We start from the raw sequence: 21,366 nt of genomic DNA, 5'->3' as shown, positions 1-21,366 counted from the left end.
TTTCGACTCCCAAAGTGTAATTTTTAACACCCTCTGATTTAAATGGTGTGACATCAGTGTTAACTCAACTCAGGATAGATGTAAATAAGCTCCTCCCGCGACTCACACACCTGCACTTCATTTTGAATTTGATGAGCCAACAGACCAACACGGTGCTGCGTCGCGACCAGATTTATTTTTTGTCAAACATGATGTTTACAGAGATGTTTGATGAGCATCGTCATGCTTTCAGAGTATCCACAAGTGAGGAAAGGTGTATAAATAAAATGTCTGAGCTGAAATGTTGCACACCGTTCGATGTTCAGAGCTCATACAGTGCCTCAGATGAACATCTATATATTATAGTTGATTTTATACTGCTGTAATGAAAGACTGACTGGACTGGGGAGAACATGGCCAAACGAAATGTTTTATTTATTTTAATATTTTATTTGTTTTAATAAATGTTTTATATGTGAAACTGTCATTTGTCTAATCCCTATTTTTAACTGTGGTAAAGAGTAAAACCTTTTAATTATTCAACTCTCAGAAGGAGTAAAAAAAACATTTAATTATTTAACTCTCGTAAAGAGTAAATCAATTGTATTTAACTCTGGTAAGGAGTAAAATGATTAGGTATTCCACTCTGTGAAAGAGTAAAATATTTAACTCAGAGCACAGTGTTATTTATTCTAACTCTGGTAAGGAGTAAACATTTAACCCAGAGCAGTGTTATTTGCCTAATAACGTCAACTCTGGTAAAGAGTTAAAGAAGGAACTCTTGGTGTGGTGTTGATATTGAACTATTTCCAAAGTGTTAATTTGACTCTAGAAAGTGTGGACCGATATAAAGTCTGAAAAGGAGTTGAAATTGACTCTGTGAGAATCAATTCAACACCAGGCTTTTTGCTGTGCAGTCTTCCTGCAAACTGTGGCACCAAAATTTGCTTACATCTGAAAAAAGTACTTTGGACCACTGGGCAACAGTCCAGTGCTGCTTCTCTGTAGCCCAGGTCAGGCGCTTCTGCCGCTGTTTCAGGTTCAAAAGTGGCTTGACCTGAGGAATGCGGCACCTGTACCCATTTCCAGCACACGCCTGTGCACGGTGACTTTGGATGTTTCTACTCCAGACTCAGTGCACTGTTTCTGCAGGTCCCCCAAGGTCTGGAATCGGCCCTTCTCCACAATCTTTCTCAGGGTGCGGTCACCTCTTCTGGTTGTGCAGCGTTTCCTGCCACACTTTTTCCTTCCCACAGACTTCCCACTGAGGTCCCTTGATACAGAACTCTGCGAAAAGCCTATTCGCTCAGAAATTTCTTTCTGTGTCTTAGCCCCTTGCTTGAGAGTGTCAATGATGGGCCTTCTGGACAGCATTCAGCTCGGCAGTCTTGCCCATGATTGCCGTTTTGTAGTAATGAACCAGGTTGGAAGTTTTGAAAAGCCTCAGGAATCTTTCGCAGGAGTTTTGAGTTAATTCGTTGATTCAGATGATTAGGTTAGTAGCTTCTTTAGAGTACCTTTTCATGATATGCTTATTTTTTCTTGACTTTTTTGCCAAAATCATTAATATTAAAACAATAAAAGGCTTGAACTACTTCAGTTGTGTGTACTGAATCTAAAACATATGAAAGTCTAATGTTTATCAGTACATTATAGAAAATAATGAACTTTATCACAATATGCTATTTTTTTTTGATAAGGACCAGTATGTGTGAAGCGAAAGGGCTTTGTAGGCCAGATTTTTGTCATTTTGTGGACCAGCGCAGCATTATGAATTAATTCTCTCAAAACAAAACCAAGTGGAGCAAGACTTAAGTGGATTTGAATTAGAGTTTTACAAAAGACACAAACAAATAGGAAAAAGAGGCTGTCAAACCTCGGTCAGTGCAGTGAGAAGGAGAGCGACTCAGATAGCAGTACAGGTAACTCAGGGCAGGCAGCAGACTCTCTGTATCAGACTGATTCAGCCGGCCTGCAATATTACTCACTTACAGTACACACACACACACCAAACCAGACATACGATACAATCTAAATATGTCTGCTGGTTCTGCTCTTCACTTGCAGTGATCACAGGCATAACTTAATATATAGTGGGGCAAATAAGTATTTAGTCAACCACTAATTGTGCAAGTTCTCCCAATTGAAAATATTAGAGAGGCCTGTAATTGTCAACATGGGTAAACCTCAACCATGACAGACAGAATGTGGAGAAAAAAAAAACAGAAAATCATTTGATTTTTAAAGAATTTATTTGCAAATCATGGTGGAAAATAAGTATTTGGTCTATACCAAAAGTTCATCTCAATACTTTGTTATGTACCCTTTGTTGGCAATAACGGAGGCCAAACTTTTTCTGTAACTCTTCACAAGCTTTTCACACACTGTTACTTGTATTTTAATAATAATAATAATAATAATAATAATACATTTAATTTGTATTTCTTGGCCCATTCCTCCATGCAGATCTCCTCTAGAGCAGTGATGTTTTGGGGCTGTCGTTGGGCAACACAGACTTTCAACTCCCTCCTCACCCTGTGGCATCAAAATGATAACAAGAACGGTGAGCAAAAATTCCAGAACCACACGAGGGGACCTAGTGAATGACCTACAGAGAGCTGGGACCACAGTAACAAAGGCTACTATTTGCTAGAGAGCATTTAGATGATCCAGAAGAGGACTGGGAGAATGTGTTATAGTCAGATGAAACCAAAATGGAGCTTTTTGGTAGAAACTCAGGTTCTCTTGTTTGGAGGAAAAAGAATACTGAACCATACCCACTGTGAAGCATGGGGGTGGAAACATCAAGCTTTGAGACTGTTTTTCTGCCAAGGTACCAGGACGACTAATCTGTGTAAAGGAAAGAATGAATGGGGCCATGTATCGAGAGATTATGAGTGAAAATCTCCTTCCACCAGCAAGGGCATTGAAGATGAGACGTGGCTGGGTCCTTCAGCATGACAATAATCCCAAACACACAGCCAGGGTAACAAAGGAGTGGCTTCGTAAGAAGCATTTCAAGGTCCTGGAGTGGGTAGCCAGTCTCCAGGTCTCAACCCCATAGAAAATCTGTGGAGGGAGTTGAAAGTCCGTGTTGCCCAACGACAGCCCTAAAACATCACTGCTCTAGAGGAGATCTGCATGGAGGAATGGGCCAAAATACCAGCACCAGTGTGTGAACAGCTTATGAAGAGTTACAGAAAACGTTTGGCCTCCGTTATTGCCAACAAAGGGTACATAACAAAGCAATGAGATGAACTTTTGGTATTGACCAAATACTTATTTTCCACCGTGATTTGCAAAAAAATTCTTTAATAATCAAACAATGTAATTTTCTGTTTTTTTTTTCCACATTCTGTCTCCATGGTTGAGGTTTACCCATGTTGACAATTACAGGCCTCTCTAATATTTTCAAGTGGGAGAACTTGCACAATTAGTGGTTGACTAAATACTTATTTGCCCCACGGTACATAAACAGGAGGGTACGATGTGATGATATCACTCAAGTAGAACTGTGGTTAATTAAGTTAATTTCAGAATGGCAGACTGGAAAATGTAATGCAGGATAAGGCTGCAACAATACATGCATGATCTAAAGCCAAGCCATTACAAATAGTCAGAGGGATTATGAGCTTTAAAATCAAGTAGCATTTATCTAAAGATTTAGTAAATATCAGCATCGACAAGTGAGAGCCTCAATGATCATAACCCTGAGCACATGAGGGAATTACAGGTGAATACAGTGAGAGATTATATCACTCAATTAGTAGCAGAGTATGCAGATGAATTACATGTCTTGAGTAGGCATGTGCCAGTATGAGATTTTGAAGGCATGATAACCATAAGAAAAAATACCGCGGTTTCATGATGCCACGGTCTTGTAATTACAGCTTTATAATATGTTATTTTGAGATGTATAGGTTCAAAAAATCAATTGAACAGGATTTTTTTATTTTTTCACAACACATTTGCAAATTGGAACATTGACATGAATATAATGTGAAAATAAATAAAAAAACAAAAAGTGAAATATTTTAAATAAAATTTAAATAAATAGAACTTATAGACTAAACCCGGAGTCACAGCTCAAATTACTAAACGTAAACAATAGAAAAAAAAAAACAATTATTTTCCATAAAAAAGTAAAACACTTCTAAATAAAAATTGAAATATATGTATATCAGCCACTTCACTGACTTTAAAGCTCCATCTCAACATTTTTAGAGACTTGCTCATTTCCTTCATATTTCTCTCTCATTCCAAGTTATGATGCAGGAATGTGAGTATGTTCACCTTTTCAGGGTTAATATACCACTGTTACTAAAAGTATGAATAAGTTGTATATTAATGGAGAGCGAGAGTAAGAGAAGGAGCGCGTGTGTATGACTCGTACCATTATTTACACATTATACAACCCCCTCCCCCCCACACACAAACACCCTCTCAACACAGAAAGCCATCAGAGAGAAAAAACACCGCAGGCTGTATTATAAAAATGTCAGTTTGAACAGATGTTTGCATGCGTTAATAGCCTCGTTAACAAGCTTACGTTATAGTACTTGTTTTACTGTTACTGGACAATCGAAACACGCTGGAGTGAACTCTCGTAGCTGGTGGGAAACGTTCATAACGACATTTACTTACTTTAAATTTTGTGTAAAGTGGCGGATGATGGTCACGTTAATGTTAAATTAAAGGGCTGTCAAAATTAAGGCGTTAACGGGCGGTAATTAATTTTTTAAAATTAATCACGTTAAAATATTTAACGCAATTAACGCATGCGCGGAACGACCCACTCAAGCATTGCCGCGAACAGACTATAATGGTGCCGTTTGAAGTATATTGAAAGCTAAGGGCAGAGACAAGCAAGTGGAGTGGTTGCAAGTGTTACCGGCACCCGCCAATGGGGCCGTTGTTATTTTCAATGTGACCGGCATTGTCAGATTGAGCAGTGAGGAAGAAAGTGGTCGAGCGAGAGAGTAGAGAAAGTGAGCAGTTAGCGCAGGCTCAAGTTCTGCGTCCCCCACATGCTTTTGTTTTGTTAATAAAAGTACCCACAAAAAGCCATCCAACGCCCCCAGGCTCGGTGTTTATATGTACGCCGCCGTCTTCCTCAGGAGGAAATCGGACAAACCAAGCCAACCGACGACAATGAGCCAACATGAATCGCCGGTCCATAGCACGGCCAATTACCAAGAAGGGCGAATTGGTAAAGCAGACATTAATTGGAGCAGCGCTATTTAATGGAATAAGCGGTGGCATCTCTTCCACAACTGTTATAACTATTGTTATCATGGGGAGGAATAACTGGAGTTGATCTTTTTCTTAACACCATATATTGTACTCAACACAGCAACCACTGTGACTCATGGTTGCTCAAATTCCAATCATGCATTTGGGCAGTTAAGAACATTTAATAGAGGTGTGCATTGGCAGTGCCTTCACGATTCGATTCGATTACGATTCGGAGGGCCACGATTCGATTCGATTCAGAGGGATACGATTCGATTCGGTTCGATTCGGCAATGCATCGCGATGCATTAAAGCCTGGGATGCATTAAAATTTTAAAGCAAAGCATATTTTTCGTGAATCATGAGGCAACGCAAGCGGTCAGACATTAAACAACTTTTTATTGGCTCTTGTGTCGCTCCTGGTTGAAGTCAAATGAAAATACTTTCAGATATATATATTAAAAAAAAAAAAAAAAACAGATCACAGCATTTAATTAGTGCTTTGAATGAGACCAGGGCTTTCTCTTTTTTTTTACACACAGTAGCAGCCTTCAACACAGTGCAACATCTGAACTCCTGTGCAAAATCAGTAATAACAGTCACTGTATTTTAGTCACAACGACCTATCAATAAAAATATTCAAGTAAATATTAAAGAAAACGACAAAGAAAATATTGTAGTGCAGCAGCATCTTTATCGCAATATCCATCCAGGGATCAGTTCAGTTGCAAACAAAACATCAACTAAATTGCAATGTAGAACAAAAGTAAAATGTAGGCCTAGCCCACTATACAGTATATGTGCAATAGAGGTTAGATCGGGCTTAAAAAATCCAGCCCGACCCGACAAGGCCCGCTGGTATTGAAGCCCGACCCAGCCCGAGCCGGATCAACGAACTAGATTTGCAGGCCCAGCCCGAAGTTGGCAGAAAAAAACACAAGTTTTCTTAATGTTTAAATAGTCTACATATTTTTATAATCATTATAAAAGCATTTACACAACCAAATAACGCCAGTAAAGTTTAATATTAAAAAATAAAATAAAATAAAAATGCGGTTTTGCAGACACACAGAGGAGAAGATTCAAAAGGATCACATTTGTGTTGCCTTTGCGTGCATAAATAAAAGTGTCTTTCGTAACGAATTCTCAGTTGTCAGAAAAAAAAACCCAAGTTTTCTTAATGTTGAAATAGTCTACATATTTTTATGATCATTATAAAACCAATTACACAACGAAATAACGCTGGGAAAGTTTAATATAAAAAAAAAAAAAAAAACATGCGGGCCACGGCGTTCATGTGCGTGCACAAGCAAATGCACAATACAGAGAGCCTGCTCTCGGTTTTATCCCCCTTTTTTTTGGGGGGGGGGGATAATTTATTAGTCCTGCGCGACCCGAACGTGAATGCCTAACATTTTCGGGTCGGGTCGGGCCCAAAATGTTAATCGGGTTCGGGTGCAAGATCTAACCTCTAAGAGATAGGACATAACATAACAATGGCTGAAGCAGAGAAAGAGGGAGCGAGAAAGAATATTGATGCACCTAAGACATTAAAAGCAGACATCTGGAGACATTTTGGCTTCTACGAGGTTGGTGGGAAACTTGACCAGAGTTAAGCGGTTTGTAAAAAATGAAATATGAGAATAATAATACAAATGGGGAAACCAAATCCGTTGCATCACCGGAATTGCGCAGGGAAGATTTTTGAACGTACTTATATATTTTAAAATGCGCTGAATCGATTCGGCTTGTTGCCCGCATCGAATCGAATCGTCCATGCCCCGCATCGGGATGCATTAGTGACGGGATCTGTCGTTCACTTGAGTAAACGAATCCATTCCGGTTCGTTCAGTAAAACGATTCGTTCAAACGAATCGTTCAACGAATCGTTCGCCCCCCTCATCTCCCTCCCCACCCAAATGAATCGTTCGGTTAGTGAACGGGAAGTGACGTTGCCGAACGAATCACCAAAGACCGCTTCGCAGTATAACTGAACGGGAAGTGACATTGCTTGGTCCCTCCCTCTCTTGCACATTGACCACTCGTCGTAGTTTCAGAAATGAGTGACAGGCGATATCATTCTGCTCTCAGAGACAGCCTCGTCTCCCTCCCGCTGCTGCAAAAGCGAGGGAGAACTTCCGCGTCGTCTGTCCTAGTTCTATGGGCTCAAAGTCATGGCTCGTGCTTGCATTTCGAATTAGGACACGGTTAAACATTTTCCTTTTGAGGGGGAAGTCGGGGTTTGGGGTCGGGGGCGCACGGACTTTCTTTAGCATGATCTTGCTCACATATACAATGCTGCTGCTAACAGCCAACGCGGCATGCCTGCTGTCACGAAAATAAAAATAAATCGAAAGTTTAATTTCTAATTGTGGAACGGCCAACACATCATATTAACCTCTCGCTCTGTTGTATTTTTGTTTTTTATTATTAAGATGATCGTTTTGAATTTTTGCACTGGTATTAATAAATAAAATAATCCGGTCAGCTCCCCTGTCGTCCCCGCATCTCAGATCGTCAAATGCTGACGAGAAATAATTGTTTGCTTTATGATTTCGCCTTTCTACTCTCATTAGTCTGTTAAGAAAAATGTAGACATATTGCGACATCTCCCGTGTCCGCGCGCTTTGTTTTTGGGGCGCTTGAGTAGCACATGATGGACGGATTGACATAATTTGTCAAACCAACCGACACCCTCTGACACACACAAAAAAAAAAAAAAAACACTCGGAAAAAATTTACATGTATATACAGTTTCATTGCAAATCAGTATTATGGTGATCATACTAAATATTTTTTTTCTGTGCACATATGAGGTACATATCGCTGCCATGAAGCCTCCATATAGTGACAGTTCTCTGCCCGCTTCACTGCCGTCACGCGACCGCAGCTCAGGTTTTGCTTGCCTCGTAGCTACGCGTGTTTTAAATTACTGTAAATTTGATAGTATATCGTCATAGGCACAGTCCCGAGTCTGTTGAGAAAAGTAGAACACTAAACCATGCTCGCTAGATTTGTGTGGTGTTTTTGTCTTTTTGAGCAGCATTTGATAGGCTCCACGTTAACAAATATGTGACAAAGTCGTTTCCTTTCATTTTATGACTCGTTCACCGCATAGTCATTACTGGAAAGTCAAGTTAGCAGCAAGCTAGGTCAGGAACCGGAGGACCGAATCACTGAACGGGAAGTGACAAAACTCAGTCTTTCCCCCCTGCCTGCACGCTGGCTGCTTATTGGCCACACGTGGAAATGAGTGACATACGCCATGATTCTGTTTCCGCTCCCTCCCCTGCCCGCGATGAGGCTGGCGTCTGATTGGTCGTGTGCGATGTCAGAAGACGCTGCCGCTTGCTCAACGCCCTCCCACGCAGCGAACAAGCGCCACCAACTTCATAGAACGAATCAGTGCAGATGGTGATTAGTTCGGTCTCGTTCACCCAAACAATTCGTTCAAAAAGAACGAATCGTTCGCGACCGATACAACACTAGGATGCATCGCCGCATTGATTATTGTTGACACCACTAACATTTAGGTCGCTACAGTATCATTTAGTGAAAGCACAACAAAAATAATATTCCTATCTCTCAAAAAGAAAAGCGTTCAATGCAAAGAGATCTGGCATTCCCAATCAAAATAGCTATGCAAAATAATACTCTATTCAAACATTCTAAACACAAGTTTAGCTCAACAAATACACTAAATGGCAATATTTAGTCACAATATACAAACTGTCAAAATTACTATAACTTGTACTCACTTTTATCTTTTAAGAATTACAAGTCTTTCTATCCGTGGATCCCTTTCACAGAAAGAATGTTAATGTTAATGCTGTCTTGTGGATTTATTGTTATAATAAACAAATACAGTACTTATGTACAGTATGTTGAATGTATATATCTGTCTTGTCTTATCTTTCCATTCCAACAATAATTTACAGAAAAATATGGCATATTTTAGAGATGGTTTGAATTGCGATTAATTACGATTAATTAATTTTTAAGCTGTGATTAACTCGATTAAAAATTTTAATCGTTTGACAGCCCTATTAAATTATGTTGGAGGTCTTTTCTGCACGTCGGCTGTCCTTCCTCCTCTAAGCCGCAGCAGTCTGTTTCTTTTCGGCAGCAGAAATATTACCTAATATTTTACATATATTTTTTAAATTATATTTTTAAATATATTTTTAATTTTAATATATATATATATATATATATATATATATATATATATATTATTACCTAATTATCACCTAATATTAATGCCATACTAGCGAGAGTTTTTTTTTTTGAGGGGGGGAAAAAGCTCAGGTGTAGTTTTTACAGCGACATTAACGTCGCCGACACACAGGATGGAGGAACAATCAGAGGGGGAGGGGTGAGTGCTGCCGCTCCAAGCCATTTCTTGCTGTATTTTTGGAACATAAAAAATTGCTAATACCGTACTACGGTATGACGGAAAATGTTGTGGTTTTGAAACCTTGACAATTTCATACCACGGTAAAACTTGAAACCAGTAATCAGCACATGCCTAGTCTTGAGGTAGATCTGTCATGAGCTCTAGATCAATCGTTCTCCAAGTTTGGGTTCTCACTCAAATTAAATTATCACATGTACCCTGCATATTAATGTCTTCACAACGGCAGAGGGAAAACATTACCAATGCTGACCCATTTGTTCAGTAAAACACTCATGTACTTCTGACACATGTCGATTGCAATTTAGTGATACTGTAGGTGTTCAACACTTGTTTGTCATCTTATTATGGGAAGAGGAGTGGGACCTACCAGCAGAGTTGTTTTGGACTTACCTTGGTACAGCAGCTTGAAGTGCACTTCATCCATGTTGCTGCAGGGTGTGGAAGGTGGATTGCTGGCGGCATGGGTTACACAAAGGAGCCTGAGCACTAGAGGGAGCGAATTAACTGCAAGAGCAATAGTTAGAGAAAATAATCTTTTTCAGGCTGATTTTACTGGAACAATAGAATTGGAATTACTGTATCAAAATAAAAACTTTGCTTTCATCTACCAGTTGTCAGTGTTACCCATTTGAATGTGGTACAAGAAACTGCATGGTATCGTTAGATGTTCCAAAGAAATGAGTTATCATTGACCGTACGTAGAATTTAGTAACCGTGCACGACATTTAATGCAATTGAATGAATAGTGTGTGAATGTTGAATCTGACCTTTATGCATAAGCGGATTTTAAGGGGGGCAGCCCCCCCGGTGGCCAAGAAGTGTCATTGCATGTAATTTCCTATACATACATATATACATACATATATATATATATATATATATATATATATATATATATATATATATATATATATATATATATATACACACACACACATATATATATAGCCCTCAACGGCTTCCATACGCTTTTGCGTACCGATGGCTGACCACTGTATTTGCGGCGGACACGAGAAAATAACTTCTCATAATGTCGAAGAGGCAGGCCACACTGAGTAATTACTTCAGTGTTCCCCCCACCCCCGTCAAAAGACAGAGATGTCACCGGAGCCACCGTAAAAAAGGACTTTTGCTGAAAAGTGGCTAGAAGCAAATGATGCTCGCACGGAAATGCGGTACAAAATGTGCCGTGAGAATCCCAATGTCGCCGATAAGAGCAGCGTATTTTATGTAGGGTCAAAGAATTTCAGCCATCCAAACTTTGAAAAGCACGAAAAAAACAGAGAGCATGTGGCAATTAAGCAAACGATCGATGTCAAACAGGACCCCACTCGCCCTATGGACAAGTGGCGGAATAGGGCGGAATAAAGGTAATGAACAGCGACATGCACTGACAAACGTGTTTTTGCTCGCACTTTACAAAGCTAAACATGCACGTTCAATGAGGTCTTATGAGGAGGACATCCCACTTTTAAAAAGGCTTGGAGTTAATGTGGGAGCCGCATAATGCCCTTTATTTTGAATTGGTGCTTTTTATTTCTTTACATTTCACTTCAAAGTAATAGCAATTTTGTTGTGCCAGTTGATGTTAATCAAGCATTAATTGTTAATATATAATTAATTAAAGTTAATTGGCTCTAAGTAAAGCTTGTCATAAATTTATCGCATCAGGCGGGTCGGCTCTCAAGCTCAATAAGGACCAAGTCACATCTCCAGGTCCTCCTCTGAGAACCTGGGCAAAAAAAATATGTGCACCCCTGTGTGTATGTACAGTGCCTTGCAAAAGTATTCGGCCCCCTTGAACCTTGCAACCTTTCGCCACATTTCAGGCTTCAAACATAAAGATATAAAATTTTAATTTTTTGTCAAGAATCAGCAACAAGTGGGACACAATCGTGAAGTGGAACAAAATTTATTGGATAATTTAAACTTTTTTAACAAATAAAAAACTGAAAAGTGGGGCGTGCAATACTATTCGGCCCCCTTGCGTTAATACTTTGTAGCGCCACCTTTTGCTCCAATTACAGCTGCAAGTCGCTTGGGGTATGTTTCTATCAGTTTTGCACATCGAGAGACTGACATTCTTGCCCATTCTTCCTTGCAAAACAGCTCGAGCTCAGTGAGGTTGGATGGAGAGTGTTTGTGAACAACAGTCTTCAGCTCTTTCCACAGATTCTCGATTGGATACATGTCTGGACTTTGACTTGGCCATTCTAACACCTGGATACGTTTATTTTTTAACCATTCCATTGTAGATTTGGCTTTATGTTTTGGATCATTGTCCTGTTGGAAGATAAATCTCCGTCCCAGTATCAGGTCTTGTGCAGATACCAACAGGTTTTCTTCCAGAATGTTCCTGTATTTGGCTGCATCCATCTTCCCGTCAATTTTAACCATCTTCCCTGTCCCTGCTGAAGAAAAGCAGGCCCAAACCATGATGCTGCCACCACCGTGTTTGACAGTGGGGATGGTGTGTTCAGGGTGATGAGCTGTGTTGCTTTTACGCCAAACATATCGTTTTGCATTGTGGCCAAAAGTTCAATTTTGGTTTCATCTGACCAGAGCACCTTCTTCCACATGTTTGGTGTGTCTCCCAGGTGCCTTGTGGCAAACTTTAAACGAGACTTTTTATGGATATCTTTGAGAAATGGCTTTCTTCTTGCCACTCTTCCATAAAGGCCAGATTTGTGCAGTGTACGACTGATTGTTGTCCGATGGACAGACTCTCCCACCTCAGCTGTAGATCTCTGCAGTTCATCCAGAGTGATCATGGGCCTCTTGGCTGCATCTCTGATCAGTTTTCTCCTTGTTTGAGAAGAAAGTTTGGAAGGACGGCCGGGTCTTGGTAGATTTGCAGTGGTCTGATGCTCCTTCCATTTCAATTTGATGGCTTGCACAGTGCTCCTTGAGATGTTTAAAGCTTGGGAAATCTTTTTGTATCCAAATCCGGCTTTAAACTTCTCCACAACAGTATCTCGGACCTGCCTGGTGTGTTCCTTGGTTTTCATAATGCTCTCTGCACTTTAAACAGAACCCTGAGACTATCACAGAGCAGGTGCATTTATACGGAGACTTGATTACACACAGGTGGATTCTATTTATCATCATCGGTCATTTAGGACAACATTGGCTCATTCAGAGATCCTCACTGAACTTCTGGAGTGAGTTTGCTGCACTTAAAGTAAAGGGGCCGAATAATATTGCACGCCCCACTTTTCAGTTTTTTATTTGTTAAAAAAGTTTAAATTATCCAATAAATGTTGTTCCACTTCACGATTGTGTCCCACTTGTTGTTGATTCTTGACAAAAAAATTAAATTTCATATCTTTATGTTTGAAGCCTGAAATGTGGCGAAAGGTTGCAAGATTCAAGGGGGCCGAATACTTTTGCAAGGCACTGTATATATATATACTGGACTGTCTCAGGAAATTAGAATACACAATATTCTAATTTTTTGAGACAGTCCTGTGTATATATACAGGACTGTCTCAGGAAATTAGAATACACAATATTCTAATTTCCTGACTGTCTCAGGAAATTAGAATATTGTGTATTCTAATTTCCTGAGACAGTCCAGTATATATATATATATATATATATATATATATATATATATATATATATATACACTCACCGGCCACTTTATTAGGTACACCTGTCCAACTGCTCGTTAACACTTAATTTCTAATCAGCCAATCACATGGCGGCAACTCAGTGCATTTAGGCATGTAGACATGGTTTAAGACACTCTCCTGCAGTTCAAACCGAGCATTAGTATGGGGAAGAAGGGTGATTTGAGTGACTTTGAATGTGGCATGGTTGTTGGTGCCAGAAGGGCTGGTCTGAGTATTTCAGAAACTGCTGATTTACTGGGATTTTCACACGCAACCATCTCTAGGGTTTACAGAGAATGGTCTGAAAAAGAAAAAATATCCAGTGAGCGGCAGTTCTGTGGGCGGAAATGCCTTGTTGATGCCAGAGGTCAGAGGAGAATGGCCAGACTTGTTCGAGCTGATAGAAAGGCAACAGTGACTCAAATAACTACCTGTTACAACCAAGGTAGGCAGAAGAGCATCTCTGAACGCACAGTACATCGAACTTTGAGGCAGATGGGCTACAGCAGCAGAAGACCACGCCGGGTGTCACTCCTTTCAGCTAAGAACAGGAAACTAAGGCTACAATTTGCACAAGCTCATCGAAATTGGACAATAGAAGATTGGAAAAACGTTGCCTGGTCTGATGAATCTCGATTTCTGCTGCGACATTCGGATGGTAGGGTCAGAATTTGGCGTCAACAACATGAAACCATGGATCCATCCTGCCTTGTATCAACGGTTCAGGCTGGTGGTGTAATGGTGTGGGGAATATTTTCTTGGCACTCTTTGGGCCCCTTGGTACCAATTGAGCATCGTTGGAACGCCATAGCCTACCTGAGTATTGTTTTTGACCATGTCCATCCCTTTATTACCACAATGTACCCAACTTCTAGAGCTGGGAATCTTTGGGCACCTAACGATTCGATTACGATTACGATTCAGATGGTCCGATTCGATTCTAAAACGATTATTGATGCACCCCCCCCCCTTTTTTTTTATATATTTTTTGTTTATAAATGTTTTGTACATTAGTTCCAAAATTGTTCAAAAATACTCTCAGGCTAAACCAAACTACTATTTCAGTGTCAAGTTAACATATAGCAGTAAACAAATATACAAAAATAACAGTAAATAAAAAAACTCCAGTCCCCATTCTGTATCAGCAGCTTTAAACTACATTCAATTAATTTAATGTTGTGAATCAACCGTTAAAGTTGTTAAAATTGCTCCCGTTAATCCATAATTTCCCTTTTGTCAACTTTCGACATGTGAAAGTTTTAAAACTATTTTAAAGATAGATTCAAGTCAATATTTTACCGATTTAGGAGTATTTTAGATAAAAAGTTAATTAGGTTTGCTTGGAAGGTTCGCTACAACAGCCTTGCAGAGAACTGTACTGCTTTAAGATGGCGGCCGTTTACTACGTCTGCATCTAGCTTTTTGTAGATGTGCTGCAAACGCTACCGCTACCATAGTGCATCTAGTCTTATATAAATGATATCTACCGTAACATTATGTGGATGACGTACTTTTGTAGCAGCTTCAGGTTTGTTGTTGTGTTTTTTTATCTCGTGGCATGAGTTGAGCTAGAGCCGTGAGTTGAGCATTGGCATTACCCGAGGGGCCGGGTAATGAGAAGCATGATGTTTAGCTACTCTCGCTCCGTTGCTCATTGACCGCGCGGCGCGCTGAGTGTGTTGTACTTCCGCTTTACTTGGCATATTTCAATAATCGGAATTTGGATGTTTGTGAATCGTTCTCGAATCTTCCACGGCCGAATCGCGAATAATCTAAGAATCGGAAATTTTGCACACCTTTACCAACTTCTGATGGCTACTTTCAGCAGGATAATGCGCCATGTCATAAAGCTGAAATCATCTCAGACTGGTTTCTTGAACATGACAATGAGTTCACTGTACTCAACGTTTTGCCAAAGTGTCTACATCGGTGTTATGTGCCAACGGCACCATAACGGAGAAAAAAACTTGGCCGGGCGTGGTACAAATGATGGCGCTGAGCGGGGGTTGTAGCAAACAAAAAAAAACAATTTTATTTCCAAACAAAAATCAAAATGTGCAAAAGCAAGTAGTTACAGAAAAATAATTGGCAACATAACTAACAAAAACATAACTAAACCCAAATTGTTTAGCTGGCAGCAGGCAGTATCCAGCCCCCGTCAGGCTGGCCGGCCAGTCTTATATACAGGGCTGATGACAATTAGCAGCAGCTGGGCGACCTGGGGAGAGAAAATGAGGGAGAGTGACAGAACTACGGCCTAGTGCCATAACACTCCCACCCATAAAACAAACGGTCCCAACACGACCCCATGAGCCCAGAACCCAGGAGCACCCCCTAAAGGCAGCCAAGCAGCCACCAGAGGCCGCAACAGGCACACCTAGGGGAAAAAAAATAAATAAATGAAATAAACCCACTTATCTCCCAAGTGCCAACTAGTCACCAGACCTGGACAAGGCATCGGCCACAACATTGTTCACACCCTTCTTGTGTTTAATCACAAGGTTATAGCCCTGTACTAACAATGCCCAGCGCATCAGCCGTTGGTTATGGTTGGACATCCTCGCCAAAAACACCAGGGGGTTGTGATCTGTATAAACATAAACAGGACAATGAGTAGAACACACATAAACATAGAAGTGCTGGAGGGCCAACAGCATAGCAAGGGTCTCCTTCTCAATGGTGGAATAATTTAGCTGATGCTTATTAAATTTAGCAGAGAAGTAGGACACAGGATGGAGAACTCCAGCACCGTCATCTTGAAGCAAAACCGCTCCAGCCCCGACAGAGCTAGCATCGACCTCGAGGCTAAAAGGTTTCGAAAAATCAGGAGCAGCCAGTACAGGAGCACTGCACAGAAGTGACTTTGCTGCTTGGAAAGAATATTTACAGCCTTCAGACCACAGGAAGGGCACTGACGGGCTACACAGAGCAGTAAGGGGAGCGACCACCACCGAGAAGTTCTTACAGAAACATCGGTAATAGCCCGCAAGCCCAAGGAAACGGCGCAACTCCCGCCGAGTGGTCGGAGTCGGATACGACAAAATTGCCTCCACCTTGGCATTTATGGGCCGAACCGTACCATGACCAACCACTTTCCCCAAGTACGTCACAGAGGCCTTTCCGAATTCACACTTTGCCAGATTTAGCGTGAGGTTCGCCGAGGCTAAACGTTGGAAAACCTCGGACAGTGTAATCAAGTGGTCAGTCCAGGTGTCAGAGTAGACCACAACATCATCCAAATAAACACTGCATTTGGCAACATCACCAAGAACCAGCTGCATAAGACGTTGAAAGGTGGCAGGCGCATTCCTCATGCCAAATGCCATAACAGTATACCGCAAAAAATGATCAGGAGTGACAAAGGCAGAGATATCAGATGCTCGGGGTGTTAAAGGTACCTGCCAGTAGCCCTTTAAGAGATCAAGTTTAGTAATATACACAGCAGGTCCAATGCCATCAATGCAGTTTTCCATACGCGGCAAGGGGAATGAATCCGGCACAGTAACAGCATTCACTTTTCTAAAATCAGTACAAAACCGGGACGTACCATCAGGCTTAGGAACTAAAAGGCACGGAGAGCTCCAGGGACTGCGGCTGGGCTTGGCCAACTCATTATTTAACAAGTAGGTAGCCTCTTTCTTCATGGCTTCACGCTTCTCGAAAGGGCACCGATAAGCATGTTGTTTAATAGGAGCAGCAGAGCCCACATCAATGTCATGCTCAAGGACATTGGTCTGAGAAGGAGTGTCTTTAAATAGTGACGGGTATGACCGCAGCAGGGCCACAATGCCCTCACGCTGCTCAGCAGGCAGATAAGACAAATGAGACTCAATACTTAGCATATACTCCGAATTAGTTAGCCTGCCACACAGATGAGCAGCACATGGCACCTCGAAGCCCTCCTCCCCCGATGGGCATTCAAGGGTAACCGCTGGTCCAGATGACGCTGTTAAAGCCGCAGCCATCGAACACCCTCGCTCACGCAACAGTTTAAGCATGTTAATATGACACATCCTAGTTTTTCACCGACGCTCAGGAGTCAGGATAAGGTAATTTGTGTCAGAAACCCTTTTATCCACTACATATGGGCCAGAAAAACGGGCAGACAAGGCAGAGCCCGCTGCAGGAAGCAACAGCAAGACCTTATCCCCAGGTTGAAAGTGCCGCACCACAGCTTTCTGGTCAAACCACGCCTTCATCTTCGCTTGCGTAGAAGCAAGGGCATCCTTAGCGAGTGACGTAGCCTGCTGTAGCCTTTCTTTGCACTTTTCCACAAAATTTGACACCCTAACCTTAGAAGAGGGCGGCGAGAGAAAATGTTCCTTAAGAACTTTTAAAGGACCACGGACGTTATGTCCAAATACCAATTCAGAGGGACTATACCCTAGGGACTCCTGAGTGGCATCCCTGATCGCAAACAGCACAAATGGTACTCCCTCGTCCCAGTCTTCTCCGGTAGCAAAGCAAGACTTGCTTAACATAGACTTTAACGTCTGATGCCAGCGCTCTAGGGCCCCTTGAGACTCCGGATGGTAGGCACTAGAAACAGAATGGGTCACCCCAAGGGACTGCAGTGTCTGCTTAAAAACCCTTGACAAAAAATTGGTGCCTTGATCAGTCTGCACCACTCTGGGAAGCCCAAAGAGAGTAAAGAATTTCAAAAGTGCCTTAGTAATCGCAGGGGCGGTGATTTGGCGCAAGGGCACAGCCTCAGGGAACCTAGTTGAAACACACATAACAGTTAGTAAAAATTGATTTCTGGACTTGGTCTTAGGCAGTGGGCCAACACAATCAACAATAACATGGTCAAAAGGCTCACCAACCGCAGGCACCGGGTGCAGGGGTACTGGTGGTACAACCTGGTTTGGTTTTCCCACAGCCTGGCAGGTTGAACAGGTGTTACAAAAACAGACCACATCCTTCTTCAAACCTGGCCAAAAGAAGTGTTGTAAAACCCGATCGTATGTTTTAGCAATGCCAAGGTGCCCAGACCAGAGGTGCTCATGAGCCAGCGATAACACATGTGGTCGATAGTCTACAGGGACCACAATCTGAAAAACGGTCCGCCAGTCCTCTGACCCAGTCCGGTTACCGGCCCTAGGAACCCACTTGCGCATCAAGATGCCATCCTCAAGAAAGAACTGTCTTTTCCCCTCCTTTCCCAAAACGGAAAAACATTGAGACAAGGTTTTATCAGATTCCTGAGCTTTAATAAGGGCATCACTTGTCAGTGGGGGGGACAGACAGGAGACAGGCACCACACAAGGCTTCCCCACATTAGCATCCCCAATATGGCTACGAAAGGGGACCCCATCCTCCCTAAACATAGGGGCCAATATAGAATCACCCAAATCCACTTCGCCCCCCTCCGCCAGCTTTTTCGACTGCGCTCTTGTCAAAACACTGACCGTAAACACATCTGGGTGTCGTTCAGCTAACCAGTCGTGGTCAACGTCAATAGGGAAGCTGACCACTTCAGGAGAAACGTACACTTTTCCCCCAGCAACGTCATTCCCCATAATGACGTCTACCCCCCCCCCCCCCAACAGGAAACTCCTCACGAACAGCTAAGGGAAACACTCCACTCACCAACGGAGACTGAATACAGACCCTGTGTAAAGGAGCTGGCACATATCGCATCCCAATACCCCTCACCACAGCACTGGAATGACAGTCAGTGGCAGGGCCTAGAGGCAACACCCCGGAGAGAATGAAAGACTGAGACCCACCGGTATCACGCAAGACCCTAACACTGCGCCTGGCACCTCCAGGGACTGAGACAACAGCCTCAAAAATAAAAGGCTGAAAACACTTGTCAGGCGCGGAACCAGACTGCACCACAGGAGGACTAAGTCCAGAAACGGGACCAGCCTGCACAAGTCCAACGCCCTTCGGACTCAATGATGGTTGCTTTCGTTTCAGCACCTCACAGTCAGCCACCAAGTGACCAGGCTTACGACAATAAAAACAATGATAAGGCCTTTCCGACCTAGAGGCAGAAGGCGAGTATGGCTGCGACGGGGTTTCAACAGGGACAACCTTAGCCCCAGAATCACATTTAAAAACAGCCTTATGCGTAAGAGTAAATTCGTCCGCCAAAACAGCAGCTTGTTGTAACGTGGGCACTTTCTGCTCATTCAAATAAACGTTAACACGTTCAGGAAGACAGTTCTTAAAATCCTCTAACAAGATGAGATCACGCAAAGAAGCTAAGGTAACTACCTTACTGGCCGAGCACCACCGGTCGAACAACAAGCCTTTTTCCCGGGCGAAATCCACATAAGTTTGTTCAGCTGCTTTCTTCAGCCCCCTAAAACGTTGTCTGTAAGCCTCCGGAACTAGCTCATAGGCCCGCAATATTGCACTTTTCAACGCATCATAACTTAAACTATCAGCCACCGGAAGCGAAGCGCAAGCTTCCAAAGCTTTGCCACTAAGCTTGCACTGCAACAAAATGGCCCAAAAATCCTTTGGCCAATGCAGGGCGGACGCAATGCGCTCAAACGCACCGAAATACGCTTCCACTTCCGCCTCGCGAAAAACAGGCACGAGCTGAACGTGCTTAGTCACATCAAAAGAGTCCGATGACCCCACTGAAGCGGGTCTCCCCGGGCTCAAACTGCCGCGCGCCTGTAGTTCTAATCTACGCATCTGCAACGCCGTATCAGCCTCCAGCTTTTTTAACTCTAACTCGGCCTCCAAATGCACCCGCTTCAGCTCTACCTCACGTCGGAGCTGAAACTCCCTCTCCTTCTCCTCCTTTCGAACCCGTAATTCGAGCTCCGCGTCCAACTGGATCCGTCTCAGCTCAAGGTCACGTCTGAGCTGAAACTCTCTTTCCTTCCCCTCCTCCGGGGAGGAATCCACCGGCCCGGCAAACCTATGAGGCTTATCCTCCATGCTATCCGCAGTCCGATCACCCACAAGAGGTAGCTGCACCTCCGCGCTCGCCCCGCGATGCACCGGAGAAGTCACGGGATCGCCTGACACAACCGAACCCAAAATCCCCTCCCTCAACAACACAGCGCGCAGCGCTTCCCGATACTCGCTAACGCGCAACGCCGCCGAAACAGGAACACCAAAATGCTCAGCGATCGCAACCAAATCGCCCTTCCTACAGCCGTCAAACACCGCCACCGCAGGATCGGCAACAAACGCTTCCAAATCAAAAGAAGCCATCACCCACCACAAAAAAAAACGCCGAACCAAGACAGCTGACGCACACCGGAATCAGCCGGCCCACAACTAACCACACAAAAAATACGACACAAAACCCGAACCAATCACACGCGCGAAGCCACGCAACTCGCCCACCCACAAGAAAAACAGCCAACCAACAACCGGCAGACGCACCACGCGGACCCCCCAGCAACCTATCACACCCCCCACTCGCCTATACTATCTTCTGAGGCTTGCCGGGCTCGAGGCGTGCAGCCCCCGCCAGAGAATCCACTCCGCCCAGGATTCGCCCCGAAAAAAACAAACTAAAACAATAAACGGATGCCCGAAGGAATGGCCGAGCAACTCGGCCAAGCAGAGCACCCCCCTACCTACGCTGGGAGACCCAAGCGAGCGTCATCCACACCAGAACAATCACAGCCGCAGCCCGCGCACACACAACCCCACTAAAACACCACACCTCACCATACCACGACTCCAAAAAGGACGAGCCCCCAATTGTTATGTGCCAACGGCACCATAACGGAGAAAAAAACTTGGCCGGGCGTGGTACAAATGATGGCGCTGAGCGGGGGTTGTAGCAAACAAAAAAAAACAATTTTATTTCCAAACAAAAATCAAAATGTGCAAAAGCAAGTAGTTACAGAAAAATAATTGGCAACATAACTAACAAAAACATAACTGAACCCAAATTGTTTAGCTGGCAGCAGGCAGTATCCAGCCCCCGTCAGGCTGGCCGGCCAGTCTTATATACAGGGCTGATGACAATTAGCAGCAGCTGGGCGACCTGGGGAGAGAAAATGAGGGAGAGTGACAGAACTACGGCCTAGTGCCGTAACAATCGGCGAAGCGTCCTACTGTATATGAGACAAATTTGACACCCAATGTTCTACCGTGTGCTCTCAACTTGTTTTGTTTCGATACATACAGGCAGAACGTACTAAA

General features: G+C 43.0%; 1 protein-coding gene across 7 annotated transcripts in view; it reads right to left on the bottom strand.

Moving 5' to 3' along the window:
- Positions 1 to 21,366, bottom strand: part of LOC130904477 (meiosis inhibitor protein 1) — a 76,837-nt gene that overhangs the window by 21,465 nt on the left and 34,006 nt on the right. For all 7 annotated transcript variants that reach the window (XM_057817243.1, XM_057817240.1, XM_057817244.1 and 4 more), the window contains 2 exons: positions 10,019 to 10,132; positions 1,856 to 1,966 (listed from right to left, as the gene is read on the bottom strand). In XM_057817243.1, the coding sequence (XP_057673226.1) occupies positions 1,856 to 1,966; positions 10,019 to 10,132 (225 nt within the window). The remainder of the gene's footprint in view (positions 1 to 1,855; positions 1,967 to 10,018; positions 10,133 to 21,366) is intronic.

Source organism: Corythoichthys intestinalis, chromosome 16 (assembly GCF_030265065.1).
Source record: "Corythoichthys intestinalis isolate RoL2023-P3 chromosome 16, ASM3026506v1, whole genome shotgun sequence".
Lineage (NCBI taxonomy): Eukaryota > Metazoa > Chordata > Actinopteri > Syngnathiformes > Syngnathidae > Corythoichthys > Corythoichthys intestinalis.
The sequence above is the reverse complement of the archived record's forward strand: the minus strand, read 5'-3'. Positions and strand labels throughout refer to the sequence as shown.